This window comes from Neoarius graeffei, chromosome 19 (genome assembly GCF_027579695.1).
Source record: "Neoarius graeffei isolate fNeoGra1 chromosome 19, fNeoGra1.pri, whole genome shotgun sequence".
NCBI lineage: Eukaryota > Metazoa > Chordata > Actinopteri > Siluriformes > Ariidae > Neoarius > Neoarius graeffei.
In genome coordinates this window covers 46,897,186-46,924,903 of record NC_083587.1, presented here as the reverse complement: position 1 = coordinate 46,924,903, position 27,718 = coordinate 46,897,186, and the positions used below count along the sequence as shown (strand labels likewise).

The following is a 27,718-nucleotide window of genomic DNA, read 5'->3' as shown; positions in this document are numbered from 1 at the left end:
ACTTTTTTTTTCTTTACTTTTTCTACCATAAATTATCCAATCGTTAGGGGAATTTGGATCGCGGTATTGTGAGAGCAACCTGAAGTCGCCATACAGGCAGGATGTGACATCATTTCTCAGTAATGCTTTCATATATTGACACCAAACATGGCACACACATTCAGCACACGATCTATACAGGATAAGATGGCAACTGAAAACGGGAAGTGAGGCAATATTTCAGCAATAGCTTGACGACCGTTCGTCCGTCCATCCGTCATGCATTAGTATTAGTACCCCAGTACCATAACGTAACATGACGTGTCTGGAAATAGAATCTCGTCTGATAGTACTCGAGCGGCATTGCTCTAGCTAGGCCTTTAATATCGCAAACGCACATGAACCTCCTTTAGTTGTTGCTTTGAATTGTTTTTGAGTCACTCGTCTGTCTGCTCCGCAGGGATGCAGTATGGGAGGCGTGTTTTGCTGCGCTGAGCACAGTGCCACGTCTTTTGCGATTGGTTCTGCAGTCTCTACATGTGTGTGACCTGTGCGAGGAAGAGCTTCCCTTGCTGGCTCAAATCCTCTCGCTGCTCCTGCAACACACACAGCTCCGCAATCACGTAGCCGCCAACACCACCTTGCTGCAGACCATCATCCAGGACCTGACGGTAAAGCACATGATCACACACGCAACCCTGTTCTGTGCTTCAAGTGGCTGACTTGCTCATTAAAAACAGAGGTCATGTCCTGGAGAATAAAAATCACCTGTTTGTTGTGGTGTAGAATTTCACTTGCAACACGACGCTTTACGGTGCTTTATGATTGCATGAAGTGATTGTAGATCAAAACTGAATGATGTATTTCACCATCACCCAATCACAAACCCCGATTCAACAGAAACAGGAAGTACTACATCCGAGATCAAGATGCAGACAAGCAGTTAGTACCTTTCTCATTGTAGCATTTACGTCACGAATCAGTACACTCATATTACACATACAGGACACTTTTTTTATGGAATAAAAACGTGTTCTATTCCCTTCTAGCGGATTTCATTCATTTGGTTTGATAGCGTGCAATATTGTTCGCATATCGCTTATCCTACGTGTATTACGTTACTCTACCCAATGGAGAATGAGCGTTGAATACGGTTTACGATATTGCATGGCTGTCAAGACAACATGACTTCATATGTCAGTGCTGATTCGAATATCCAATGAGAGAGTTTTCTGCTGTGCACGTGCAGAAGCATTTCTTTGTTCGTCGGGAAAGAGAAAGACGCATCGAACACCCGAAAGGCTACGAAAACTTCATTAGATATTCTTCATGCATATTTACAAGAGAAAAACATACCAAGGGACATTGAAAAACTGGAAAAGAGATGCGTCGGAGACGTAAAGCTTCCACGCTAGCGAGCGACCGCGGCGGTTTGTAAAGAAACATGGCCGCCAGGTTTGCTTCGTTAAATACGGAAGATTTTGAGAGAATTTCAAAAAAGACGCGTTGAACACCCGAAAGGAACGTGTATGTATAATAATAATAATATTGGCTGGCTTTTTTTTTTTCATGGTATATCAGATATATTCCATTCACCTAGCATGATATTGAACGAGTCTTCGACTCGTTCAATATCATGCTAGGTGAATGGAATATATCTGATATACCATGAAAAAAAAAAAAGCCAGCCAATATTATTTAATTATTAATCAAATTAAATTACACTGAAAGACAAAACATACAGTATACTGTTATATCAACTGTAAAGGGTTTTCAATATTTTGTGTCGTACCTTGCCAATAATCTCAGTCTGACCGAGAACATTTTGCACTAGCTACGTAAAGTACTCACTGTGGTGCCAGATATAACAATAGCCTGTTTGTAGTTTGTCGGTGTATTTCAGCAAGGTGGCCATGTCTGGTGATAATAGAACTGAGAAATACTTCCCACATCAAGAAATCATTCTACTCTATGCAAAATAAAAGCACGTTTCATTTTTTTTCAGTAGAAATGCACTATTTACTCAAAACACAAATTTTGAACAGAATTAGTGAGTCGTTTTGCTTATAGTGGATGTTGTTCCTACTCGGGTGTCCATGTTATACAGTGGTGCTTGAAAGTTTGTGAACTCTTTTTAGAATTTTCTATATTTCTGTATAAATATGACCTAAAACATCATCAGATTTTCACACAAGTCCTAAAAGTAGATAAAGAGAACCCAGTTAAACAAATGAGATGAAAATATTATACTTGGTCATTTATTTATTGAGGAAAATGATCCAATATTACATATCTGTGAGTGGCAAAAGTATGTGAACCTTTGCTTTCAGTATCTGGTGTGACCCCCTTGTGCAGCAATAACTGCAACTAAACGTTTGCGGTAACTGTTGATCAGTCCTGCACACCGGCTTGGAAGAATTTTAGCCCATTCCTCCATACAGAACAGCTTCAACTCTGGGATGTTGGTGGGTTTCCTCACATGAACTGCTCGCTTCAGGTCCTTCCACAACATTTCAATTGGATTAAGGTCAGGACTTTGACTTGGCCGTTCCAAAACATTCACTTTATTCTTCTTTAACCATTCTTTGGTAGAACGACTTGTGTGCTTAGGGTCGTTGTCTTGCTGCATGACCCACCTTCTCTTGAGATTCAGTTCATGGACAGATGTCCTGACATTTTCCTTTAGAATTCGCTGGTATAATTCAGAATTCATTGTTCCATCAATGATGGCAAGCCGTCCTGGCCCAGATGCAGCAAAACAGGCCCAAACCATGATACTACCACCACCATGTTTCACAGATGGGATAAGGTTCTTATGCTGGAATGCAGTTTTCCTTTCTCAAAACATAACGCTTCTCATTTAAACCAAATAGTTCTATTTTGGTCTCATCCGTCCACAAAACATTTTTCCAAGAGCCTTCTGGCTTGTCCACATGATCTTTAGCAAACTGCAGATGAGCAGCAATGTTCTTTTTGGAGAGCAGTGGCTTTCTCCTTGCAACCCTGCCATGCACACCATTGTTGTTCAGTGTTCTCCTGATGGTGGACTCATGAACATTAACATTAGCCAATGTGAGAGAGGCCTTCAGTTGCTTAGAAGTTACCCTGAGGTCCTTTGTGGCCTTGCTCTTGGAGTGATCTTTGTTGGTCGACCACTCCTGGGGAGGGTAACAATGGTCTTTAATTTCCTCCATTTGTACACAATCTGTCTGACTGTGGATTGGTGGAGTCCAAACTCCTTAGAGATGGTTTTGTAACCTTTTCCAGCCTGATGAGCAACAACAACGCTTTTTCTGAGGTCCTCAGAAATCTCCTTTGTTCGTTCAATAATGCACTTCCACAAACGTGTTGTGAAGCTCAGACTTTGATAGATCCCTGTTCTTTAAATAAAACAGGGTGCCCACTCACACCTGATTGTCATCCCATGGATTGAAAACACCTGACTCTAATTTCACCTTCAAATTAGCTGCTAATCCTAGAGCTTCATATACTTTTGCCACTCACATATGTAATATTGGATCATTTTCCTCACTAAATAAATGACCCAGTATAATATTTTTATCTCATTTGTTTAACTGGGTTCTCTTTATCTACTTTTAGGATTTGTGTGAAAATCTGATGATGTTTTAGGTCATATTTAAGCAGAAATATAGAAAATTCTAAAGGGTTTACAAAACTTTCAAGCACCACTGCAACTTTCGGGTATGTTAAAACTATGCAGCTTGGTGCAGCTGTGCAACCGGCTGCATGTTACCTGATGCTGTAGTTGCCACTTTCACATTATCCACACCCTAGACACTAGTGATTTCTTTGAACGCTTCTTATTCTGTGGCAGAATGATTGTACAACATACATCTTTCATAGAAAATCAACAAGAATATGGTGCACAAGTTTTAATTTATTTTAAATTTTTTGAAATTAATACATACAGCACATCTAATATTTGGTTAAATGTCCCTTAGCAAGTTTCATCTTGCCTAAATTTTGGTAGCCATCAACAAGCTTCTGGCAGAATTCCAGTTGGATATCTGACCACACTTCTTGACAGAATTGGTAGAGTTCAATTAAATTTGTTTCTCTCCTGGCACAGACCTGACTTTTAAGCACAGTCCACATATTTTCAATTGGGCTGAGGTCAGGACTTGTTTGAAATTGAATGTTAGCTTACTTTATAACGCAACAGCTCTGTTTGGGGTCATTGTCCTGTTGGAACACCCAATTGTGTCCAAGTTTCTGATGTTTGAGGTTATGCTGAAGAATTCTGAGGTAGTCTTCCTTCTTTATTATTCAGTCCGCTTTGTGCAAAACAGACCCAGAGCATGATGCCACCACCACCACGCTTAACAGTTGGTACAGTTCTGTACCTCTGGTCCTTCTGGCCAAACAACTCAATCTTTCAGTCTCATCTGAACATAAAACTTTCCTCCAGAAGGCTTTTTCTTTGTCCATGTGATCAGCTGCAAACTTTCTTGAGCTTGAAGGTGTTGATTTTAGAGCAGGTTCTACTTTCTTGGACAGCAGCCTCAAAGTCCATGGCAATGTAAAGTTTGCTTGACTGTAGACAGTGACACCAGTGTTCCAACAACTTCCAGTTCACGGCAGGCCTCTACCTTGGTGGTTACTGGGTTGTTCTTGACCATCCAACCAATTTCCTTTCAGTTGAGGGTGACAGTTTGGGCTTTTTCCAGGCCTTGGTAAAGTAACTACACCTCATACACTGCAAAAAAAACTGAAAACTGAATTTGTGGAGAAAATTACTTAACACTTGCGAAATTATCTTGCTGCATGGACAGATAATTTTACTTGACAATGTTTCTTGGCCAGCAACCTCTCAGTCCATGGCAATGTAAAACTTGCTTGACTGTAGACAGTGTTCCAGCAGCTTCCAATTCATGGCAGGCCTATGCTTTGGTGGTTTCTGGGTTGTTCCTGACCATCTGAACCAATTCCCTCTCAGCGGAGGATGACAGTTTGGGTCTTCTTCCAGCAAAGGGGCTACACCTCCCACTAACTTGCACTTGCATACAATTATTTGAACTGATCTTGGAATCTGCAGTTGTTTAGAAATGGCGTGAAGAGACATTCCTATGATTCTGAGATCTGCACTGAGCTCCTTAGACTTTCCCAATACACTGTATGTTGGTCAGTCCATTGAGTGCTGTCAAACAAACCCTTTTTATGTTGGCACAATGAAGCTACCAACTGTCATCAATCATGATTACTAACAGGAAGTTAAAGGGCCTTGGCAAGTTAAGACATTTTGGAAGTTTCACCACCACTGAGTTAATGTAAATTTTGACACTGTATTGATTTCAGAAAACCCAAAATAAAGTAAAACCTGTGCACTAATTTTTTTTGTTTTCCCCCCTATTAAAAGATGTACAGTCATTCTCCTCCAGAAAAAAAAAAGTTCAAAGAAATCATTGAAAGCCCAATATTGCCATGACATTCATGTGCATTTATGTTAACTTCTAAACGCAGCTGTATGTATTTGTTGAACATCCCATTGAAGATTTAGTGACCCCTTTTGCTTTTATAATAACCTCTGCTCTTCTGGGAAGGCTTTCCACGAGATTATGGAAAGTGGCTGTGGGCATTTGCCCATTCAGTCACGTCAGCATTAGGAAGGTCAGGCGCTGATGTTTGGCAAGAAGGCTGGGGGTGAAGTCAGCGTTCCAGTTTATCCCAAAGCTGTTGACTACTCAAGTTTTTCCCACTCCAGATTGGCAAACCGGGGCGGCACGGTGGTGTAGTGGTTAGTACCGTCGCCTCACAGCAAGAAGGTCCGGGTTCGAGCCCCGTGGCCGGCGAGGGCCTTTCTGTGTGGAGTTTGCATGTTCTCCCCGTGTCTGCGTGGGTTTCCTCCGGGTGCTCCGGTTTCCCCCACAGTCCAAAGACATGCAGGTTAGGTTAACTGGTGACTCTAAATTGACCGTAGGTGTGAATGTGAGTGTGAATGGTTGTCTGTGTCTCTGTGTCAGCCCTGTGATGACCTGGCGACTTGTCCAGGGTGTACCCCGCCTTTCACCCGTAGTCAGCTGGGATAGGCTCCAGCTTGCCTGCGACCCTGTAGAACAGGATAAAGCGGCTAGAGATGATGAGATTGGCAAACCATGTCTTCATGGAGCTTGCTTTGTGCACAGGGGCATTGTCATGCTGGAACAGGTTCCTGTGATGGGAAATGAGTAATGCTGTAGCATACAGAGACATTCTTTACAATTGTGTGCTTCAACAGTTTGGGGAAGAACCACTTTGGGGTGTGATGTGAGGAATCCACTGATATTATGATTTTTTTTTTTTCTTCAAAACAAATATTGTGTACACTTTATTTTGGAATCATTCAAGGTAATTGTTTGGACTTATTGCTTTATTGTCATATACGGTACCTAATTTACATCAAGTTGAGAAAATCTCAATTTAAATGTCACTGTCGCTTTGTGTTGTGCACTTGCATAATGTAGAAAATGAACGGAATGTAGGACCAGCCAATAAAACCCGACTCTAATTCACTTGCTGCTCTGTGTGTTTTGACAGCGCTACCACGGTGGTGAGACCCGAGAGCAGTGGCTAACAGACCTGCTGTACTGCTACAGCGTGACGCTTTCGAGTCACCGTGCCAACATGGCCATGAGGGATATCTTTTAATCCCCTGAGCTGCTGCCACCTTCTCTCTACTTTCCTCTCACACTCTGTCTTTCCATGTTCACAAATGTTGCTTTTTATAGATTACGAGGAAAAATAAACATGTTGGGATAATTAATGAATGAATCAAAGTGTTCTTGATTTTGTTTATTAGCACAACTATAAAGCCATCTTTGCACGTACTGGATACAATACAGATACACAAGGAAAGTGCTAATGATGCCTGCTTAGCAACCACTCGACAACCACCATACCAGGAGTTCTTCATTAGTGATGATCAGAAGTGTTCAAACACTGCAATGATTTTGGAAAAAAAAAAAAATCAGTAATTGCTACAAGAAAGCTACTGAAATTTTTTACGACCAAATGGAAACATCAAAACTATTTGGAAATTGATAAGTCAGAGAATCGGGCACATCTGTTAGTGGGGAATTCAGCCTGTGGCTGCAGACTGACATTGCAGGCCTTTCATTTACTCCTGTAATTAACGCATTTCTCAGTTTAACCCTAAAGCCCCGGAGGTCTTTGTGGCGGAAGCCTAAAGTTAAAGCACTGGCAGCTGCTGTGCAACAAAACTTCACATCGTGAGGCATCTTTCAGCGTTATGACACAACAGTGGAACGGCAACAGTGTGTAAAGATTTTTTACAAAGTCGTATGTAGCATACAAAGCATTGATAAAAGCTGTAGAATAAATAGCAGCAATTGATACAAATATGAATGCGTAGTAGATTTGAGTATACGTTCTAATCTATCTACAGTTTAAATGATTTTTATTTATTAAAGTATATAATACATGCATACAAAAGGGGGATGAATGAAAGAAAAAAAAGCAACAAGAGCCACCAGAACACGTCTCTGGAAGTGTACTACAGAGATGAACACTGTACTTCCAAAAGATTTTACTTCCATTAGTGTTTTAATGATGGTGATGGAGAGTGCTCTCTAACACATCACTCCACTCCAAAATCTACTAGACGTGTTCAACTGGGTTGAGATCATGTGACTGAAGTCTGTAACATATGCATCAACTGAGTATTTGACGATTAAGAGTCTTGGTCAGGGTGGCACGGTGGTGTAGTGGTTAGCACTGTCGCCTCACAGCAAGAAGGTTCTGGGGGTTTGAGCCCAGTGACCGACGAAGGCCTTTCTGTGTGGAGTTTGCATGTTCTTGCCATGTCCGCGTGGGTTTCCTCCAGGTGCTCCGGTTTCCCCCAAAGACATGCAGGTTAGGCTAATTGGTGGCTCTAAATTGACCGTAGGTGTGAATGTGAGCGTGAATGGTTGTGCATCTCTGTGTCAACCCTGCGATGATCTGGCGACTTGTCCAGGGTGTACCCCGCCTCTCGCCCATAGTCAGCTGGGATAGGCTCCAGTTTGCCCGCGACCCTGCAGAGGATAAGTGGTTATGGATAATGGATGGAGTCTTGCTCAAGGATCCAACAAAGGCAGCTTGGTAAATTTCCAATCAATAACCATTATCATAATAACTTTGACGGAGTGGCCATCACTACAGTTGAGTATGTGCTCTGACTGCCATAGCAATGAGCCTGGCTCTTTGGTGGTGTGGTCAGGGTGCAGGTTTGGCATCCTGTAGACCTGAGTTCAAGGTAGGATAAGGTGACTGCTCTCTCACTTCGCTACAGATGGTGTCAGAAGTGGGCTGGCTTACCGGGAGGCCATCGGAGGTGTGTGTCCTGTGCGTGAGCTGTACGAAGGACCCCCAGGATAGGTGGCCCCTGTGTGAGGGACCCCAGAGATGGGTGAAGCACGAGTGTATGGGGCACCTTGGTATGGGAGAAGTATGGATGGGGGATGCATGAGGAACGTGTGTGTGTGAAGCACATGGGTGTGCCTCCCGAGTGGCCGTCGCTACAGTTGAGTATGTGCTCTGACGGCCGTACCAACGAGCCTGGCTCTTTGGTGTTGTGGTCAGGGTGCAGGTTTGGCATCCTGTAGACCTGGATTCAAGGTAGGATAAGGTGACTGCTCTCTCCCTTCACACCAATAATCAATTAAACCATTCAGTGAGCTTTCATGCCCTATGGATTGGGCAGAATCTGCCTGGATGAAACCACGCCCATCAGGATCAAAACATTTCACTCTAAGATAAAATGCTTTTGAACAGAATAAGGCCTCGCATCGACCCGCTTCTCCACAAAATAGTTTTCGGAAAGGTAGAACTACTACAGTGCAGATACTGGCACTAAGGCGACTCATCGAAGGTGTGAAAGCAAAACAGCTGCCAGCTGTGCTGACATTTGTAGATTTCCGAAAAGCATTTTCCTCGATCCAGAGAGGGAAGCTTATGGATATCCTGATTGCATACGGAATCCCCAAGAAAGTAGTATCAACAATTGAAGTACTTTACAAAGACACCTCTGCGAAAGTTCTTTCTCCGAATGGTGATACGGAGTCCTTCAAAATTCTTGCTGGAGTACTTCAAGGTGACACTTTTGCACCCTTTCTATTCATAATAGCTCTAGACTATGTGATGAGAGTGGCTACAAGAAATGAAGACTCCATTGGATTCAGGCTACAACAAGCACGTAGTAAGAGGCATCCAGCAGTGGTACTGCAAATTTTTTGCAAAAAGATTTTGCAAATGACTTGGCATTAGTATCTGAAACAGCAGAGCAAGCCCAACTGTTCTTCTTGAGAATTGAGTCCTATGCTGCACAGATTGGTCTACATGTAAACAAAGACAAAACCAAGTACATGGCTTACAACCTAGCTGATAGCTTCGTACAAATGCTGAATGGTTGTGAATTGGAACAAGCGGATTATTTCCTTTATCTTGGCTCTTGGGTGTGAACACAAGTGAAAAGGATATTAATACCCATATTGCAAAAGCATGGTCAGCTACAGTGGTGCTTGAGAGTTTGTGAACCCTTTAGAATTTTCTATATTTCTGCATAAATATGACCTAAAACATCAGATTTTCACACAAGTCTTAAAAGTAGATAAAGAGAACCCAGTTAAACAAACGAGACAAAAATATTACACTTGGTCATTTATTTATTGAGGAAAATGCTCCAATATTGCATATTTGTGAGTGGCAAAAGTATGTGAACCTCTAGGATTAGCAGTTAATTTGAAGGTGAAATTAGTGTCAGGTGTTTTCAATCAGTGGGATGACAATCAGGTGTGAGTGGGCACCCTGTTTTATTTAAAGAACAGGGGTCTATCAAAGTCTGATCTTCACAACACATGTTTGTGGAAGTGTATCATGGCACGAACAAAGGAGATTTCTGAGGAACTCAGAAAAAGCGTTGTTGATGCTCATCAGACTGGAAAAGGTTACAAAACCATCTCTAAAGAGTTTGGACTCCACCAATCCACAGTCAGACGGATTGTGTACAAATGGAGGAAATTTCAAGACCATTGTTACCCTCCCCAGGAGTGGTCGACTAACAAAGATCACTCCAAGAGCAAGGCATGTAAGAGTCAGCGAGGTCACAAAGGACCCCAGGGTAACTTCTAAGCAACTGAAGGCCTCTCTCACATTGACTAATGTTAATGTTCATGAGTGCATCGCAGGGTTGCAAGGAGAAAGCCACTGCTCTCCAAAAAGAACATTGCTGCTCGTCTGCGGTTTGCTAAAGATCACGTGGACAAGCCAGAAGGCTCTTGGAAAAATGTTTTGTGGATGGATGAGACAAAAATAGAACTTTTTGGTTTAAATGAGAAGCGTTATGTTTGGAGAAAGGAAAACACTGCATTCCAGCATAAGAACCTTATCCCATCTGTGAAACATGGTGGTGGTAGTATCATGGTTTGGGCCTGTTTTGCTGCATCTGGGCCAGGACAGCTTGTCATCATTGATGGAACAATGAATTCTGAATAATACCAGCGAATTCGAAAGGAAAATGTCAGGACATCTGTCCATGAACTGAATCTCAAGAGAAGGTAAGACAACAACCCTTAGCACACAAGTCGTTCTACCACAGAATGGTTAAAGAAGAATAAAGTTAATGTTTTGGAATGGCCAAGTCAAAGTCCTGACCTTAATCCAATCGAAATGTTGTGGAAGGACCTGAAGCGAGAAGTTCATGTGAGGAAACCCACCAACATCCCAGAGTTGAAGCTGTTCTGTACAGAGCAATGGGCTAAAATTCCTCCAAGCCGGTGTGCAGGACTGATCAACAGTTACCGGAAACGTTTAGTTGCAGTTATTGCTGCACAAGGGGGTCACACCAGATACTGAAAGCAAAGGTTCACATACTTTTGCCACTCACAGATATGTAATATTGGATAATTTTCCTCAATAAATAAATGACCAATAATAATATTTTTTGTCTTAGTTGTTTAACTGGGTTCTTTTTATCTATTTTTAGGACTCGTGTGAAAATCTGATGATGTTTTAGGTCATATTTATGCAGAAATATAGAAAATTCTCAAGGGTTCACAAACTTTCAAGCACCACTATGTCGAAAATGGAAACAAAATGGGAATCAAACCTGAGCAGAAAGCTAAAGATCAATTTCTTTCGAGCAACAGTAGAAACCGTGCTGTTATCTGGCTGCACTACTTGGACCCTCACAAAGGCACTGGAAAGAAAATGAGATGGGACCTACACAAGGCTTCTAAAAGCAGCACTTAATATCAAATGGCAGTCCTACACAATAAACCAGGTGTTATATGGCAATCTTCCCAGTGTTACTACCACTATAAGGAAAAGACGACTGCAATTCTGTGGCCATTGCTATCGTAGCAAGGATGAAGTGGTTAGCCAAATGTTGCTATGGGAACTAACGCACGGAAAGCGACCAAGAGGGTGTCCTGAAAGAACGTTTGTTGACCAACTGATTGAAGACTCTGAAATAATCAAGAATGACCTGCCAAAAGCAACGGAGGAGAGGAGACTATGGAGACAAGTAGGTCATGATATTCATCTGAGGATGCTCTGATGATGATGACGACGTAAGATAAAGGTGATCAATGAAAAGAACTTTGTATACTGATTTGCAGTTAATGCCTTTTTGATTCAGGACTCGTGAAATGAAATTGTGGCCAGAAAAATATTTCAGACAATTTGAACCAATCCTGAAAAAAAAACCAAAACGATTAAATGGATGAAAAAAGGGGTGTAGTTCAGTGTCGAAGAATAATCTCTAGTATGTTCTTTGTTACAGCCAATCATGCATTTGTTCACCCTCTCAGGACTAATTACTGAAGTTGCCTTGCTTAAAAATACAAATAATAATCCACGAAGAAAATAACATGACTTGACAGAGAAGTGTGCATTTATACTCTGCTGTTAAATGGCTCCCACAACATAACAGAACCGCTGTTGTGTTTTTTCCTTTAATTTGTCACCACTCTGTATATAAAAGTAAAGTACACAATAGTGATTTTTTTTTTTTTTTGCACTCAATGACCCAATTATTGATCAGACCAGTCAGTCACGTGACATACAGTTAGGTCCATATATATTTGGACACTGACACAAATTTTGTTTTTTTTTACCTGTTTACTGAAACATATTCAGGTTATAGTTATATAATGGACATAAAGTCCAGACTTTCAGCTTTCATTTGAGGGTATCCACATTAAAATTGGATGAAGGGTTTAGGAGTTTCAGCTCCTTAACATGTGCCACCCTGTTTTTAAAGGGACCAAAAGTCATTGGACAATTGACTCAAAGGCTATTTCATGGGCAGGTGTGGGCAATTCCTTCGTTATGTCATTCTCAATTAAGCAGATAAAAGGCCTGGAGTTGATTTGAGGTGTGGTGCTTGCATCTGGAAGATTTTGCTGTGAAGAAAACATGCAGTTAAAGGAGCTCTCCATGCAGGTGAAACAAGCCATCCTTAAGCTGCGAAAACAGAAAAAAACCATCCAAGAACTTGCTACAATATTAGGAGTGGCAAAATCTACAGTTTGGTACATCCTGAGAAAGAAAGAAAGCACTGGTGAACTCATCAATGCAAAAAGACCTGGACGCCCACAGAAGACAACAGTGGTGGATGATCGCAGAATAATTTCCATGGTGAAGAGAAACCCCTTCACAACAGCCAACCAAGTGAACAACACTCTCCAGGAGGTAGGCCTATCAATATCCAAATCTACCATAAAGAGAAGACTGCATGAAAGTAAATACAGAGGGTTCACTGCACGGTGCAAGCCACTCATAAGCCTCAAGAATAAAAAGGCTAGATTGGACTTGGCTAAAAAAACATCTAAAAAAGCCAGCACAGTTCTGGAAGAACATTCTTTGGACAGATGGAACCAAGATCAACCTCAACCAGAATGATGGAAAGAAAAAAGTATGGCAAAGGTGTGGTACAGCTCATGAGCCAAAGCATACCACATCATCTGTAAAACACGGCGGAGGCAGTGTGATGGCTTGGGCATGCATGGCTGCCAGTGGCACTGGGTCACTAGTGTTTATTGATGATGTGACACAGGACAGAAGCAGCTGGATGAATTCTGAGGTATTCAGAGATGTACTGTCCACTCAAATCCAGCCAAACTGATTGGTCGGCATTTCATAATACAGATGGACAATGACCCAAAACATAAAGCCAAAGCAACCCAGGAGTTTATTAAAGCAAAGAAGTGGAATATTCTTGAATGGCCAAGTCAGTTACTTGATCTCAACCCAATTGAGCATGCATTTGCCTTGTTAAAGACTAAACTTCAGACAGAAAGGCCCACAAACAAACAGCAACTGAAAACCGCTGCAGTAAAGGCCTGGCAGAGCATTAAAAAGGAGGAAACACAGCATCTGATGTCGTCCATGAGTTCAAGACTTCAGGCAGTCATTGCCAACAAAGGGTTTTCAACCAAGTATTAGAAATGAACATTTTATTTACAATTATTTAATTTGTCCAGTTACTTTTGAGCCCCTGAAATGAAGGGATTGTGTTTAAAAAATGCTTTAGTTCCTCACATTTTTATGCAATCATTTTGTTCAACCCACTGAATTAAAGCTGAAAGTCTGAACTTCAACTGCATCTGAATTGTTTTGTTCAAAATTCATTGTGGTAATGTACAGAACCAAAATTAGAAAAATGATGTCTCTGTCCAAATATTTATGGACCTAACTGTATTCTACAGGATCCTTAGAAACAATTATAACAAAACAAAACTTGTGGACAAAGTGATCAATACAATGTCAATGTTTGTTCTGGTGAAAATCTCACGCTTGTACGTGATGTATTACATCATACTTTCTTGCAGGTGGCTTTATGTCAGGTGTAAGTCTGCCATCCTGTAGAACAGGATAAAAAAAAAAAAAAATCATGTTTACGTCTGCAGATATTGTACTTGTAGGCTTAAACTTTGACCTCCTTCAGTACCTCACTGATATCTTTTAGGTTCCTGGAACCCATCAGTTTCCAGACATAAATATATAAATAAGCAGATGATGCTGTGCGTGTGTCAGTTTTCTGTCTGTTGGTGCCACTCGATGAAGCTGTTTAATCTACTTCCTGCAGTTCAGTCATTGGTTATGGACCTATGCTAAGGTGCTCTCAGTCCTTGGTTCTGTTCTGGCTTCTGGCACTCTGAGGACGCAGGTGATAAGAGTACTGCTTGGCTTGATTCAGAGAGTCCAGTAAGTGCACGCACTCCACGCCAGGAAAATTCGCTGAGGAAAAACACACCATATTTAAACGCAACACACGGACAATTCATAGACTGGTACCAAAATTCAAAAAAGTGCTTATTTAAGGAGTTAAAGGCATTTTTGAGACAAAGTCGGCAAACAGTCTTATTTTGTCAATTTGGGTGTGCCGAATTCAAATCTGCAATATGCCGAGCTCTATCTGACCTCTGTTGACCTCTAGAGGTCATTGAACTTTGGGCCTGTAAACGTCTCAGCTGAACCCAGTTTCTCAGCTTTCTAAGGAATGAAATGTACTAAAATGATTAATGAAGTTAGCAAATGGCCTTGTTTGTTAAATGTTTGGATGCTGAATTCATTTTTCATTTGTAAAACGACATATGACCTCTGATAACCTCAAGGTCATTAAACTTGGCCTATAGGCCTATGCATTTAACGGCATTTTTAAACTGACTTTACTCCCCCAAAAAGAATATGAACAGACAAAAAACAAATAGAAAGGAACAAATACAACATTAAATGCCAGTCCATGTACATGTGACTTACTTTTCACAATGAGAATGCCTCGGCGATCACCTTACATAACATTGCATTACATTTAGCGGTTATTGTTTATACAAAGCTACTGAAAAAAGGACAGATTCAGCAGCATACAAAACGTGGGGGCATACAGGGTATACAGGTTAATCAGGGTTAGTATATATATGAGAGTTTTTTTCTTTGTTGTTTGTTTTTTGTAAAGGCTTTACCCCGTTTAAAACAAAACAAACAACAAAGAAAAAAACTCTCATATATACTAACCCTGATTAACCTGTATACCCTGTATGCCCCCACATTTTGTATGCTGCTGAATCTGTCCTTTTTTCAGTAGCTTTGTATAAACAATAACCACTAAATGTAATGCAATGTTATGTAAGGTGATCGCTGAGGCATTCTCGTAGTGAAAAGTAAGTCACATGTACATGGACTGGCATTTAATGTTGTATTTGTTCCTTTCTATTTGTTTTTTGTCTGTTCATATTCTTTTTGGGGGAGTAAAGTCAGTTTAAAAATGCCGTTAAATGCATAGGCCTATAGGCCAAGTTTAATGACCTTGAGGTTATCAGAGGTCATATGTCGTTTTACAAATGAAAAATGAATTCAGCACCCAAACATTTAACAAACAAGGCCATTTGCTAACTTCATTAATCATTTTAGTACATTTCATTCCTTAGAAAGCTGAGAAACTGGGTTCAGCTGAGACGTTTACAGGCCCAAAGTTCAATGACCTCTAGAGGTCAACAGAGGTCAGATAGAGCTCGGCATATTGCAGATTTGAATTCGGCACACCCAAATTGACAAAATAAGACTGTTTGCCGACTTTGTCTCAAAAATGCCTTTGGGTGTCACAATTCTGGATTTTGGTACCAGTCTATCAGCACTAGTTCACTCCTAGAAGCATGAATTATACATAAAGGATATTACACGGTTATGTGAAGATATGAAGTTTATCTTCGAGGGGTGAATCTATACATCATGAAGTTTATTGCTTCGCTTACTCATGTCTTCGCATTACCATGTAAATCTTTATATTATCTGGACACATCCACAAAAAAAAAAAATTAATCAAAAGAATTTTAATTTTAAACCGATTCTCCATTTTGACAATGCGTGTTTAGTCAGCAGGAAAACACTAGGAGAGATGCCATGTCATCGGAGTGAAATATCAGGAATTATTATACATACGGGACACTTTTTCCATGAAATAAAAACGTGTGTTCTAATCCCTTCTAGCAGGTTTCATATATTTGATTTGATAGCATGCAATACTGTTCGCATATCGCTTATCCTACGTGTATTACCTTACTCTACCCAATGGAGAATAAGCGGTTTACAATATCGCATGGTTGTCAAGACAACGACCTCACACGTCGGCGCTGATGCGAATATTCAACGAGAATTTTCTGCTGCGCATGCGCAAAAGCATTTCTTTGTTCGCCAGGAAAGAGAAAGACGCGTTGAACACCTGAAAGGCAACGAAAACTTCGTTAGATATTCTTCACGCATATTTACAAGAGAAAAACAGTTGTCATGAACAGTTTTGCACTCAAGTTTCCATCAATGAAGAGTTAGAACATCAACGAAACAGACTTTATGTTAAAACTGTGAAAAATGCTATAATCGCGTTGTCTGTCACCCAAATGAGGATGGGTTCCCTTTTGAGTCTGGTTCCTCTCGAGGTTTCTTCCTCATGTCATCTAAGGGAGTTTTTCCTTGCCACCGTCACCACAGGCTTGCTCATTGGGGATAGATTAGGGATAAAATTAGCTCATGTTTAAAAGTCTTTAAAATTCTGTAAAGCTGCTTTGCGACAAATGTCTATTGTTAAAAGCGCTATAGAAATAAATTTGACTTGAAAAACATACCAAAAGGACAGTGAAAAACTGGAAAAGAGACGCGTTGGAGACATAAAACTTCCCGCCCGAGCGAGCGTCTGTGGCAATTTGTAAACAAATATGACTGCCAGGTTTGCTTTGTTAAATACGGAAGATTTTGAGAGAATTCTGAAAGAGAAAGACGTGTTGAACACCTGAAAGGCACGTGTATGTATAATAATAATAATAATAATAATAATAATGGCTTTTTTTCGTGGTCTATCAGATATATTCCATTCAGCTAGCATGATACTGAACTTGTCTTCAACTCGTTCAATATCATGCTAGCTGAGTAGAATATATCTGATAGACCACTCAACGCCAGTCAATGTTATTTAAATGTCACTCAGATCCGTGATGCATTTCATATGAAAAATGTGAGTTTTTCAACACGAGAAGATAAACTTCATATCTTCAAGCTAACATATGATGTTCTTTTTATTATATAGACACATTGATAAACAACCCAAATTTATCAAAACAATTCATACGAGTGGTGTATTTCCCAGTAAAACGCTAGTGTCCATATAATATAGTAGTATACAGGACATATAAGGTACATAATTGGACCTTGAGGACCACTACTTAAAACTTTTAAGTCATATACACCTTCTCAAATGTACACAATGGTACCACCCCAGACACATGGAAAAGTACAGATTCGTTCTGAAGCACTAAAAAAAAAAAAAAAAGGTGTTGGCGATGAACATGACCCTATAAATGGTTTTAAGATCAGGTTTCAAGTGTGAAATTTGAGGAAGTTTGCGGCAAGTAACCGTGATCCTCTGGCGTGTTTGCAGATGGGTTCCACCTCCTCTCACCCTCCGACCTGCCGAATTCATCCTGACACTCTCACTTCTGCTTGGAGCTTCTGCAATTGTGACTCACTTTCTGCGTTTGTAGATGGTCTCACATGGATAATCTAAAGATCTGCACTTCGCGGAAACGCAGTTTACGGCCGAGCCTCACACTTTCTTGTGAATAACCTTATCTGGATATTGTAGACTTGTACCCAAGAACTGCTGCTGTCAACATAAAGAGTTCTATGCTTACATTATCACATCAGTGCAAAAACATTTTAGAGTCCAAACGTTCGTTTTTCAGCACAAAATTAAATGTTACAGGGGAAAAAAGAAAAAAAAACATTTGTATCTGAGCAGCATATTACACAAGAGAGCACTTTTCAGATTAAACAAGAAAACATAATGAAGGCTGCTGGGTTTTGGTGCAAAATGAAGAAGCGATTGTGACAGCCAAAGTGTCCAGAAGAACTGTGGCTGGTTCTGGAAGATGCTCAGTAAAACTGCACTATTTGAGACTACTATTTTTATTTAATTTTTTTTAAAGCAAAGGGTCGTTTCACACCAAATAGTGACTTAGATTCATTATGGCTTACTGCTGTTTATAGTATATATATTTTTAAATGTTGAAACATGTTCTTTCATTATATTTTAAACTATTTTTGGTCTACAGCATTTCTTTACATGTGCCTAAGACTTTTGCACAGTACTGTGTGTGTGTATATATATATATATATATATATATATATATATATATATATATATATATATATATATATATGGCGGCACGGTGGTGTAGTGCTTAGCGCTGTCGCCTCACAGCAGGAAGGTCCAGGTTCGAGCCCGTGGCCGGCGAGGGCCTTTCTGTGCGGAGTTTGCACAGAGTTTGCATGTTCTCCCCGTGTCTGCGTGGGTTTCCTCCGGGTGCTCCGGTTTCCCCCACAGTCCAAAGACATGCAGGTTAGGTTAACTGGTGACTCTAAATTGAGCGTAGGTGTGAATGTGAGTGTGAATGGTTGTCTGTGTCTATGTGTCAGCCCTGTGATGACCTGGCGACTTGTCCAGGGTGTACCCCGCCTTTCGCCCGTAGTCAGTTGGGATAGGCTCCAGCTTGCCTGCGACCCTGTAGAACAGGATAACGCAGCTACAGATAACAAGATGAGATCTTAAGGAGTTTTCACTTAATATTATCACCTCTGGCTTGTTCAATAGGGATAAAAATCTATATCTGGATTTCTGTAAAGCTGGTTTGTGATATACAGGGTGTTTCAAAAAATTTGACATCATTTCACAATCTAATAACTTTGCCAATTCTCGTTCAACTGACCTCAAATTTTAACAGCATGTGTGGAAACAGGTCAAAATTTTATGTTTTTTGTTTTTGCCTTTTTAGGTACAGAAATGCCATTCACTGGAAAAGAAAAGGTGTTTTGTGTGTTAGAGTACGCTCGAACACAGTCCAACAAGACTGTGCAGTGTGCATTTATGAGAGAATTCTCTAAAAATGCACCAACTGCAATACAGATTTGGACACGGCACTAAAAGTTCAAAGAGGAAGGCTGTGTGTGTGTGTGTGTGTGTGTGTGTGTGTGTGTGTGTGTCTCAGGCGGCATGCATATTGAAAATTTGTGAAATCGTTCGTGGAATCCACATACTTTTGAATTTCTCATTCCAATTTTGCAGAATAAATCTTATATTGCTCAACATTAAGCCTGTTCAGTTTCATTTGCCTCGACTATGTAGTTTCTGGGATATTTACATCTCAAATATCAAAATTTTTTTAAAACACCCTGTAGTATAATGTACTCTGTTTACCTGACCGTCAGAACACGACTATTTTATGCACAGGTTGTCTCATCTCATCTCATTATCTCTAGCCGCTTTATCCTTCTACAGGGTCGCAGGCGAGCTGGAGCCTATCCCAGCTGACTACGGGCGAAAGGTGGGGTACACCCTGGACAAGTCGCCAGGTCATCATAGGGCTGACACATAGACACAGACAACCATTCACACTCACATTCACACCTACGGTCAATTTAGAGTCACCAGTTAACCTAACCTGCATGTCTTTGGACTGTGGGGGAAACCGGAGCACCCGGAGGAAACCCACGCGGACATGGGGAGAACATGCAAACTCCGTACAGAAAGGCCCTCGCCGGCCACGGGGCTCAAACCCGGACCTTCTTGCTGTGAGGCGACAGCGCTAACCACTACACCACCGTGCCACCCTGAAATGTTTCTACATTTTGAAAAATAGGATACAGAGCAGTAAACAGTAATAAATTAAACAAAGTCAATATTTGGTTTCATGACCCTTTTGTTTTTCAAAAAAAAAAAGTACGATGTGTGTCGTTTTATAAGGAAATTACTCACCAGACACTTTATTAGGAACACCCATCCACCCACTGTTTTATGCGGTTCTCTAAATCAGCCGATCCCTTGACAGCAGCACAATGCGTCAAATCATGCAGATACAAATCAAGAGCTTCAGTTAATATTCACTTCAATCATCAGAATAGGAAAAATTGTGATCTCAAAGTGTGACTTTCTTTCACTGTGGCACGGATGTTGGTTTGAGCCAGATGGACTGGTTTGAGTATTTCATGATCTCCTGGGGGTTTCACACAGCATTCTCTAGAGTTTACACAGAATGGTGCGAAAAACAAAAACACTGAGTGAGTGAGTGAGTGAGTGAGTGAGTGAGTGAGTGAGTGAGTGACAGTTCTGTGGGTGGAAACAAACACTTTGTTGATAAGCGAGGTCAGAGGAAAATGGCCAGATTGTTTCGAGCTTTTGTTTTTGCCAGGAAGGATATAGCAACTCTTTACAATCGTAGTGAGCAGAAAAGCATGCCAGCATGCAAGAGCAGAAGACCACACTGGGTTCCAGTCCTGCCAGCCAAGAACAGGGATCTTAGAAACAATAACAAGTTTCTATTAAAGTATTGATGGTAAATTTTACTGAGCATGTTGCAGAACCAGATACGGTTTTTCTGGACACGTTGACTGTCCCACTTGCTTCTTGTTTTTTGCAGCAAAACCCAGCAGCCTTCATTATGTTTGTGTCTGAAAAGTGTCTCCGATGCAATATGCTAGTCAAGAAAGCAGCATACAAACATTTCATTTTGTGCTGGAAAACTAATGTTTGGAAATCGAATCCATGTACTGACTTGATAATGGAAAAGTCAGAAAATTAAAACCTATTGATTTTTACTGGGGGCGGCATGGTGGTGTAGTGGTTAGCGCTGTCGCCTCACAGCAAGAAAGTCCGGGTTCGAGCCCCGTGGCCGGTGAGGGCCTTTCTGTGTGGAGTTTGCATGTTCTCCCCGTGTCCGCGTGGGTTTCCTCCGGGTGCTCCGGTTTCCCCCACAGTCCAAAGACATGCAGGTTAGGTTAACTGGTGACTCTAAATTGACCGTAGGTGTGAATGTGAGTGTGAATGGCTGTCTGTGTCTATGTGTCAGCCCTGTGATGACCTGGCGACTTGTCCAGGGTGTACCCCGCCTTTTGCCCGTAGTCAGCTGGGATAGGCTCCAGCTTGCCTGCGACCCTGTAGAACAGGATAAAGCGGCTAGAGATAATGGATGGATGATTTTTAGTGGTGGAGATTTCAGCGTATCAGTAGATGAAGCTGCATGTTGTAACGTGCAGGGCAGGTGGAGAATTTTATACACTTTATTGTGTATTTGTTTTGCACTTACTTTGTTTGGTGGGTTTAAGCGAAAGGTCGTGCAGTAGTTGACTCTGGTTGTGTGTGTTGAAGGTGGACACAGCTCTCAGAGAGCGCCCCCTTTTGGCTTGGGCTCCTCCTGTACAGAAAGTTGATTTTACTGATTAAATTTTCAAAAACGTCACCTTATACTAATGCGCTTAGACTCACACACTTGTTATGGACGAGGTTCGGATTTGAGCTGCAGAACAGTGTGCGCGCGTGTGTGTGTGTGTGTGTGTGTGTGTGTGTCTAATTTGACTGAGAGGCAGAGTTGCAGGAGGTGGTATGTGTGCACAAGGAGACAGCTCGACATTCCACCTGACAGCGTTGAACTTTTCAAAGCGGCGCAACTGTCAGGGAGGTGTGCGCGCACGTATGTGTATGTGTGTCTCTACCTTGCCCAGCCATCATCACCTGTTCATGTCTTTGAAGGTCGGTTGTGTTATACTGGGTCGAAACTGCAGCTTATCTCATGATACGAAAGCGTGAGTGAGATTATGAAATGGAGGAATGTCACATAAAATTATGACACCTGGGCTGCTATTTATGGTGCATGTAGGAATTAGACTGCACCTAAAAATGTTTATAAGAAAGTGCTTCCAGCAGGAGAGCAGCTCAGGTTATTTATTAAAACATTTCTCTAAGTAAAGGGGAGCAATAATGTCTTATGAGCAATAAAGTATGGCTCAAATGTCAGTTTGGGAAAAATACGCTGATTTATACCAACACACTGCTACATCCTCAAATATATTAAAGCGCTCGTTCAAATATGCTAACAATTTAAACAGGGACTTGTACGTTGGATTCTCCATGTAAACGAATGGGGGGGAAATGCAATTCTTGATTTAGTGAAGCTTTCTTTTTTTTTTTTTATTTTTTTTTTTTAAAGATATTTTTTTGGGCTTTTTGCACCTTTATTGGATAGGACAGTGTAGAGACAGGAAATGAGCGGGAGAGAGACGGGAAGGGATCGGGAAATGACCTCGGGCCGGAATCGAACCCGGGTCGCCCACATTCATGGTATGGCGCCTTAACCACCTGAGCCACGACGCCCCCGAGTGAAGCTTTCTTTGAGGAAATGTTTATTTATTGGTTTTGAGCTGTTTTGGAAGGGAAGGAGTCTCCAGTGTCAAAACTCCCTGGATGAGAAGCGTACTCCTCCTCCCCTGTCAATTACAGCGACACTAGCCAATCGTGGATGTCTATGAGCTGATGTATGTGGAAGAGGGCAGATAGCGTGTTATGGTGACGCTGCATGAGAAGCAGTTAGAAAAGACATAATCGGCTAGGTTCATGTTTCACAAAGGAAGCACGTGTTAGCCTTCACCCACTTAGCGGCAATCATATAAAAGGGGATAATCCCAGAGGTGGACAGTGATGAAGTACATTTACTTGAGTACTGTACTTAAGTACACTTTTTGAGTATCTGTACTTTACTTGAGTATTTTTTTTGGCAACTTATGACTTTAACTCCACTATATTTGAAAGACAAATATTGTACTTTTCACTCCACTACATTTCTATCAAAGTCCTTGTTACTATGAAGCAGCTTTGAAAGTGGATTTTTTTTTCTTTTCTTTTCTAAAACGTGACTGGTTTTTTCGCAGGTGACACTGAGAGCCTGTCAGTTATCACTAGGGTCACGTCACGTCCATAGACTGGATAAAATCAAGTTCAGTGATTTCTCCGCAGCATTATTTAACACGATCAGTTGATGGCAGAATGGAAGGAGGCGGTTCTTCTGGAGAATGAACGCACTGATGTTTCAGTTTTCTGAAAGGAATAAAGAGTCGTTTCATTTTAAATGTTTGCTTTGTCTGCCTAAAACGGAACAAATCACAGCCTACAAAAACTTGCCGTCCGACCTGAGGAAGCATATTGAGGTATGTAAACGTTTTATTCCAAGAGAAAGTTTGGAATGAAGTTGTCTGTGCTTTTAGAGCTAGCGATAACATTGTAATAACTATGGAGTCTGGTTCGTCAAATGACTTTCTATGGATTTGCCCACCAAGTTGCCGTCGCCTTGTCCACGGTTAACGTTAACACATAGCTAGTTAACGTGGACACAGTTAGCATGTAAAAACGGAGTTACGCTAACATGAATAACGTTAACTTATCTGAAGTCCTTTCAGAAATCTGCATAATCTTGCCAAATAAACAAAATGTAGAAATTTTTCTTTTCTAGTAATGTTAGCTACCCAATATGACTGAGTTTGAAAAGAGTTTGTTTGCATGTCAGGTGGAGCTTCACTGACTAGCTAGCTTAACGTTAAACCACCATGATTCCACAGGCAGATTCATACGTGCGCGCGCACACACACACGAGACCTGTGAGATGGACAGTATTGTACTAGTCAGTCACAACAAATTGCTGGAATTTTTTGTTTTGATGTCAGATGATGGTCTTGCATTTTTTTTTGTCTTGCTTAAAGCAGTGTTTCTGCAATAATGCGTTGACAGAAAATGTACTGTTAATACTTAAGTATTTTTAAAAGCAAGTACTTCAGTACTTTAAGTAAAAATTTGATTGTACAACTTTCACTTGTATCGGAGTAACATTTGACCAGTGGGATCTGTACTTTGACTTAAGTAATATAGTTGGGTACTTCGTCCACCTCTGGATAATCCTAAGTAAATACAGACAACGCCAATTCCATAAATTTGGGACACTGTGTAAAACGTAAATAAAAACAGAATGAGACGATTTGCAAAATCACGGAAACTCTATATCTAATTGAAAATAGTGCAGAAACAACATATCAAATGTTGAAACTGAGAAATTGTATTGTTTTTTTTAAAATATATACTTTGTTTACAGTGGGGCAAAAAAGTATTTAGTCAGTCACCAATTGTGCAAGTTCTCCCACTTAAAAAGATGAGAGAGGCCTGTAATTTTCATCATAGGTATACCTCAACTATGAGAGACAGAATGGGGGGAAAGAATCCAGGAAATCACATTGCAGGATTTTTAATGAATTAATTGGTAAATTCCTCGGTAAAATAAGTATTTGGTCACCTACAAACAAGCAAGATTTCTGGCTCTCACAGATCTGTAACAACTTCTTTAAGAGGCTCCTCTGTCCTCCACTCGTTACCTGTATTAATGGCACCTGTTTGAACTCGTTATCAGTGTAAAAGACACCTGTCCACAACCTCAAACAGTCACACTCCAAACTCCACTATGGCTAAGACCAAAGAGCTGTCAAAGCACACCAGAAACAAAATTGTAGACCTGCACCAGGCTGGGAAGACTGAATCTGCAATAGGTAAGCAGCTTGGTGTGAAGAAATCAACTGTGGGAGCAATTATTAGAAAATGGAAGACATACAAGACCACTGATAATCTGCCTCGATCTGGGGCTCCATGCAAGATCTCACCCCATGGGGTGAAAATGATCACAAGAACGGTGAGCAAAAATCCTAGAACCACATGGGGGGACCTAGTGAATGACCTGCAGAGAGCTGGGACCAAAGTAACAAAAGCTACCATCAGTAACACACTACGCCGCCAGGGACTCAAATCCTGCAGTGCCAGACGTGTCCCCCTGCTTAAGCCAGTACATGTCCAGGCCCGTCTGAAGTTTGCTAGAGAGCATTTGGATGATCCAGAAGAGGATTGGGAGAATGTCATATGGTCAGATGAAACCAAAATAGAACTTTTTGGTAAAAACTCAACTTGTCGTGTTTGGAGGAGAAAGAATGCTGAGTTGCATCCAAAGAACACCATACCTACTATGAAGCATGGGGGTGGAAACATCATGCTTTGGGGCTGTTTTTCTGCAAAGGGACCAGGACGACTGATCCATGTAAAGGAAAGAATGAATGGGGTCATGTATCTTGAGATTTTGAGTGAAAACCTCCTTCCATCAGCAAGGGCATTGAAGATGAAACGTGGCTGGGTCTTTCAGCATGACAATGATCCCAAACACACCGCCCGGGCAACGAAGGAGTGGCTTCGTAAGAAGCATTTCAAGGCCCTGGAGTGGCCTAGCCAGTCTCCAGATCTCAATCCCACAGAAAATCTTTGGAGGGAGTTGAAAGTCCGTGTTGCCCAGCGACAGCCCCAAAACATCACTGTTCTAGAGGAGATCTGCATGGAGGAATGGGCCAAAATACCAGCAACAGTGTGTGAAAACCTTGTGAAGACTTACAGAAAACGTTTGACCTCTGTCATTGCCAACAAAGCGTATATAAAGTATTGAGATGAACTTTTGTTGTTGACCAAATACTTATTTTCCACCATAATTTGCAAATAAATTCTTTAAAAATCAGACAATGTGATTTTCTGGATTTTTTTTCTCATTTTGTCTCTCATAGTTGAGGTATACCTATGATGAAAATTACAGGCCTCTCTCATCTTTTTAAGTGGGAGAACTTGCACAATTGGTGACTGACTAAATACTTTTTTGCCCCACTGTATTTTTTTGATATCAGCAACATGTTTCAGAAAAGTTGGGACAGGGGCATGTTTACCACTGTGTTGCATCACCACTACTTTTAACACCACTCTGTAAACATTTGGGAACTGAGGAGACCAATTGCTGTAGATTTGAAAGAGAAATGTTGTCCCATTATTGCCTGATCTACAATTTCAGTTGCTCAACAGTTCGGGGTCTGCTTTGTCGTATTTTGCGCTTCATAATGCGCCAAATGTTTTAAAAGCAAGACAGGTGTGGACTGCAGGCAGGCCAGTTTAGCACCCAGACTCTCTTACTACAGAGCTGTGCAGTTTTAATATGTGCGGTTTGGCAGTGTCTTGCTAAAAGAAGGAAGGCCTTCCCTGAAAAAGATTTTGTCTGGATGGCAGCATATTGCTCTGAAATGTGTAGATATCATTCAGCATTAATGATGCCTTCCTAGATGTTTTACACAGTGTCCTAAATTTACGGAATTGGGGTTGTACGATAAGATACAATACAATACCATACATACATACAGTTATTGGAAAATACTCATCATTAGTAAGTCTGCATTGCATCAGACCACACAGTCAGTGATCGTTTTCCTATAATAGCACCAAGCATCATTTTTTCTTATGTAATTTAATCAGTTTTCAGCAAACCTAAAAAGTTTATTACTTTACTTTAAACAGTAGATGCAGTAATGTATAGAGGATGGTGTTACTGCATAAGTATCAAACTTTAGTTGTGACAGTTAATGCTATAATTTTGAGCAGCCCTGTATAAGCATGAAGGAAATAGATATTCAATATATTACGCATATATACACACACATTATATTACATACTGAAATGCATGTTCCCATTAGGATAATGGATAATATAAGGAAGGGGTTCTAACCTCCAGTCCTGGGGAACGTCTGGCCTGTACAAATTATAATTAGTGCATTTAATACACCAGCTATTATTTAGGCATCCTATTTATAGGCATATCAGGTGAAAATTCAATCCAAATTGCTTGAAACTGCTCTCACTGAATTCGGAACTGAATGCAGAACATACTTTTTACAGAATTAAAAATATGTTTATCCGTACTTGAGATATTACAAATCAAAGATTGGGGAAAGAAAAAAAAAAAGCTTAATTTTTTGAAAACTGCCGTAATATTATATGTATGAGGATCACATGGTCCAAAATGGGCCTCATTAATGAATGAGATCGAATGTTTTTCTTAATAATTTTTCTATTTTTCAAGATATTTACATGGAAATTGGCAGGCACATAGATGGTTGTATACTAAATACAGAGTTTGAAAAATTAGTCAAAACAAATTATGCAAATTAGTATTTTTTTAGTATTAAATATGCTAATTGGGTAAAACCGTTAAATCGGTACACTCAATAAAAAAAGTAATAAAAGATCATCTCTAATACCCTCTTTGTGCTCTGTAGGGCTTTGTATTTCTCAAAAGTAGCGCCTACTAGTTTTATATTAAAGAATATGAATGATAATATTCACAGCTTTTAAGGTGAACCTTGAAAAAACTGTGAGCCACAGCCAATAAACAATTCCAGTTAACTGAATTGAAATTGACACTCGCGTTTCTGACTTCTGTTTTTTTTTTTTTAAATCTCACGCCGACCACTAAGATCTCAATATTTTTCATCAAAACAACTACAGTTATATTCTAAAATAGTTATTTATTTACAGTGCCTTGCAAAAGTATTCATCCCCCTTGGTGTTTGTCCTGTTTTGTCGCATTACAAGCTGGAATTAAAACAGATTTTGGGGGGGTTAGCACCATTTGATTTACACAACATGCCTACAATTTTAAAGGTGAAAATTGTTGTTTTATTGTGACACAAACAATAAGATGAAAAAACAGAAATCTGGAGTGTGCATAAGTATTCACCCCCCGAAGTCAATACTTTGTAGAGCCACCTTTGGCTACAATTCTCTTGGGGTATGTCTCTATTAGCTTAGCACATCTAGCCACTGGGATTTTTGCCCATTCCTCAAGGCAAAACTGCTCCAACTCCTTCAAGTTAGATGGGTTGCATTGGTGTACAGCAATCTTCAAGTTATGCCACAGATTCTCAATTGGATTGAGGTCTGGACTATGATTAAGCCATTCCAAAACATTTAAATATCATCTCATTATCTCTAGCCACTTTATCCTGTTCTACAGGGTCGCAGGCAAGCTGG

The 27,718-nt window shown here is 40.6% G+C and overlaps 2 protein-coding genes across 5 annotated transcripts in view; one reads left to right on the top strand and one right to left on the bottom strand.

Moving 5' to 3' along the window:
* The window catches only part of tex10 (testis expressed 10), an 85,416-nt gene extending 78,677 nt beyond the window's left edge, over positions 1 to 6,739 (top strand). Inside the window, exons 15-16 of one of the 2 annotated variants that reach the window (XM_060900180.1) lie at positions 440 to 650; positions 6,514 to 6,739. In XM_060900180.1, the coding sequence (XP_060756163.1) occupies positions 440 to 650; positions 6,514 to 6,624 (322 nt within the window). In that variant the 3' untranslated portion in view covers positions 6,625 to 6,739. The remainder of the gene's footprint in view (positions 1 to 439; positions 651 to 6,513) is intronic. The other variant, XM_060900181.1, reaches the window with a different exon arrangement.
* A 4,265-nt stretch (positions 6,740 to 11,004) lies between these two features.
* Positions 11,005 to 27,718, bottom strand: part of invs (inversin) — a 92,388-nt gene continuing 75,674 nt past the window's right edge. For all 3 annotated transcript variants that reach the window (XM_060900176.1, XM_060900179.1, XM_060900178.1), the window contains exons 17-18: positions 21,105 to 21,212; positions 11,005 to 14,214 (exon numbers count right to left, since the gene is read on the bottom strand). In XM_060900176.1, the coding sequence (XP_060756159.1) occupies positions 14,099 to 14,214; positions 21,105 to 21,212 (224 nt within the window). In that variant the 3' untranslated portion in view covers positions 11,005 to 14,098. The remainder of the gene's footprint in view (positions 14,215 to 21,104; positions 21,213 to 27,718) is intronic.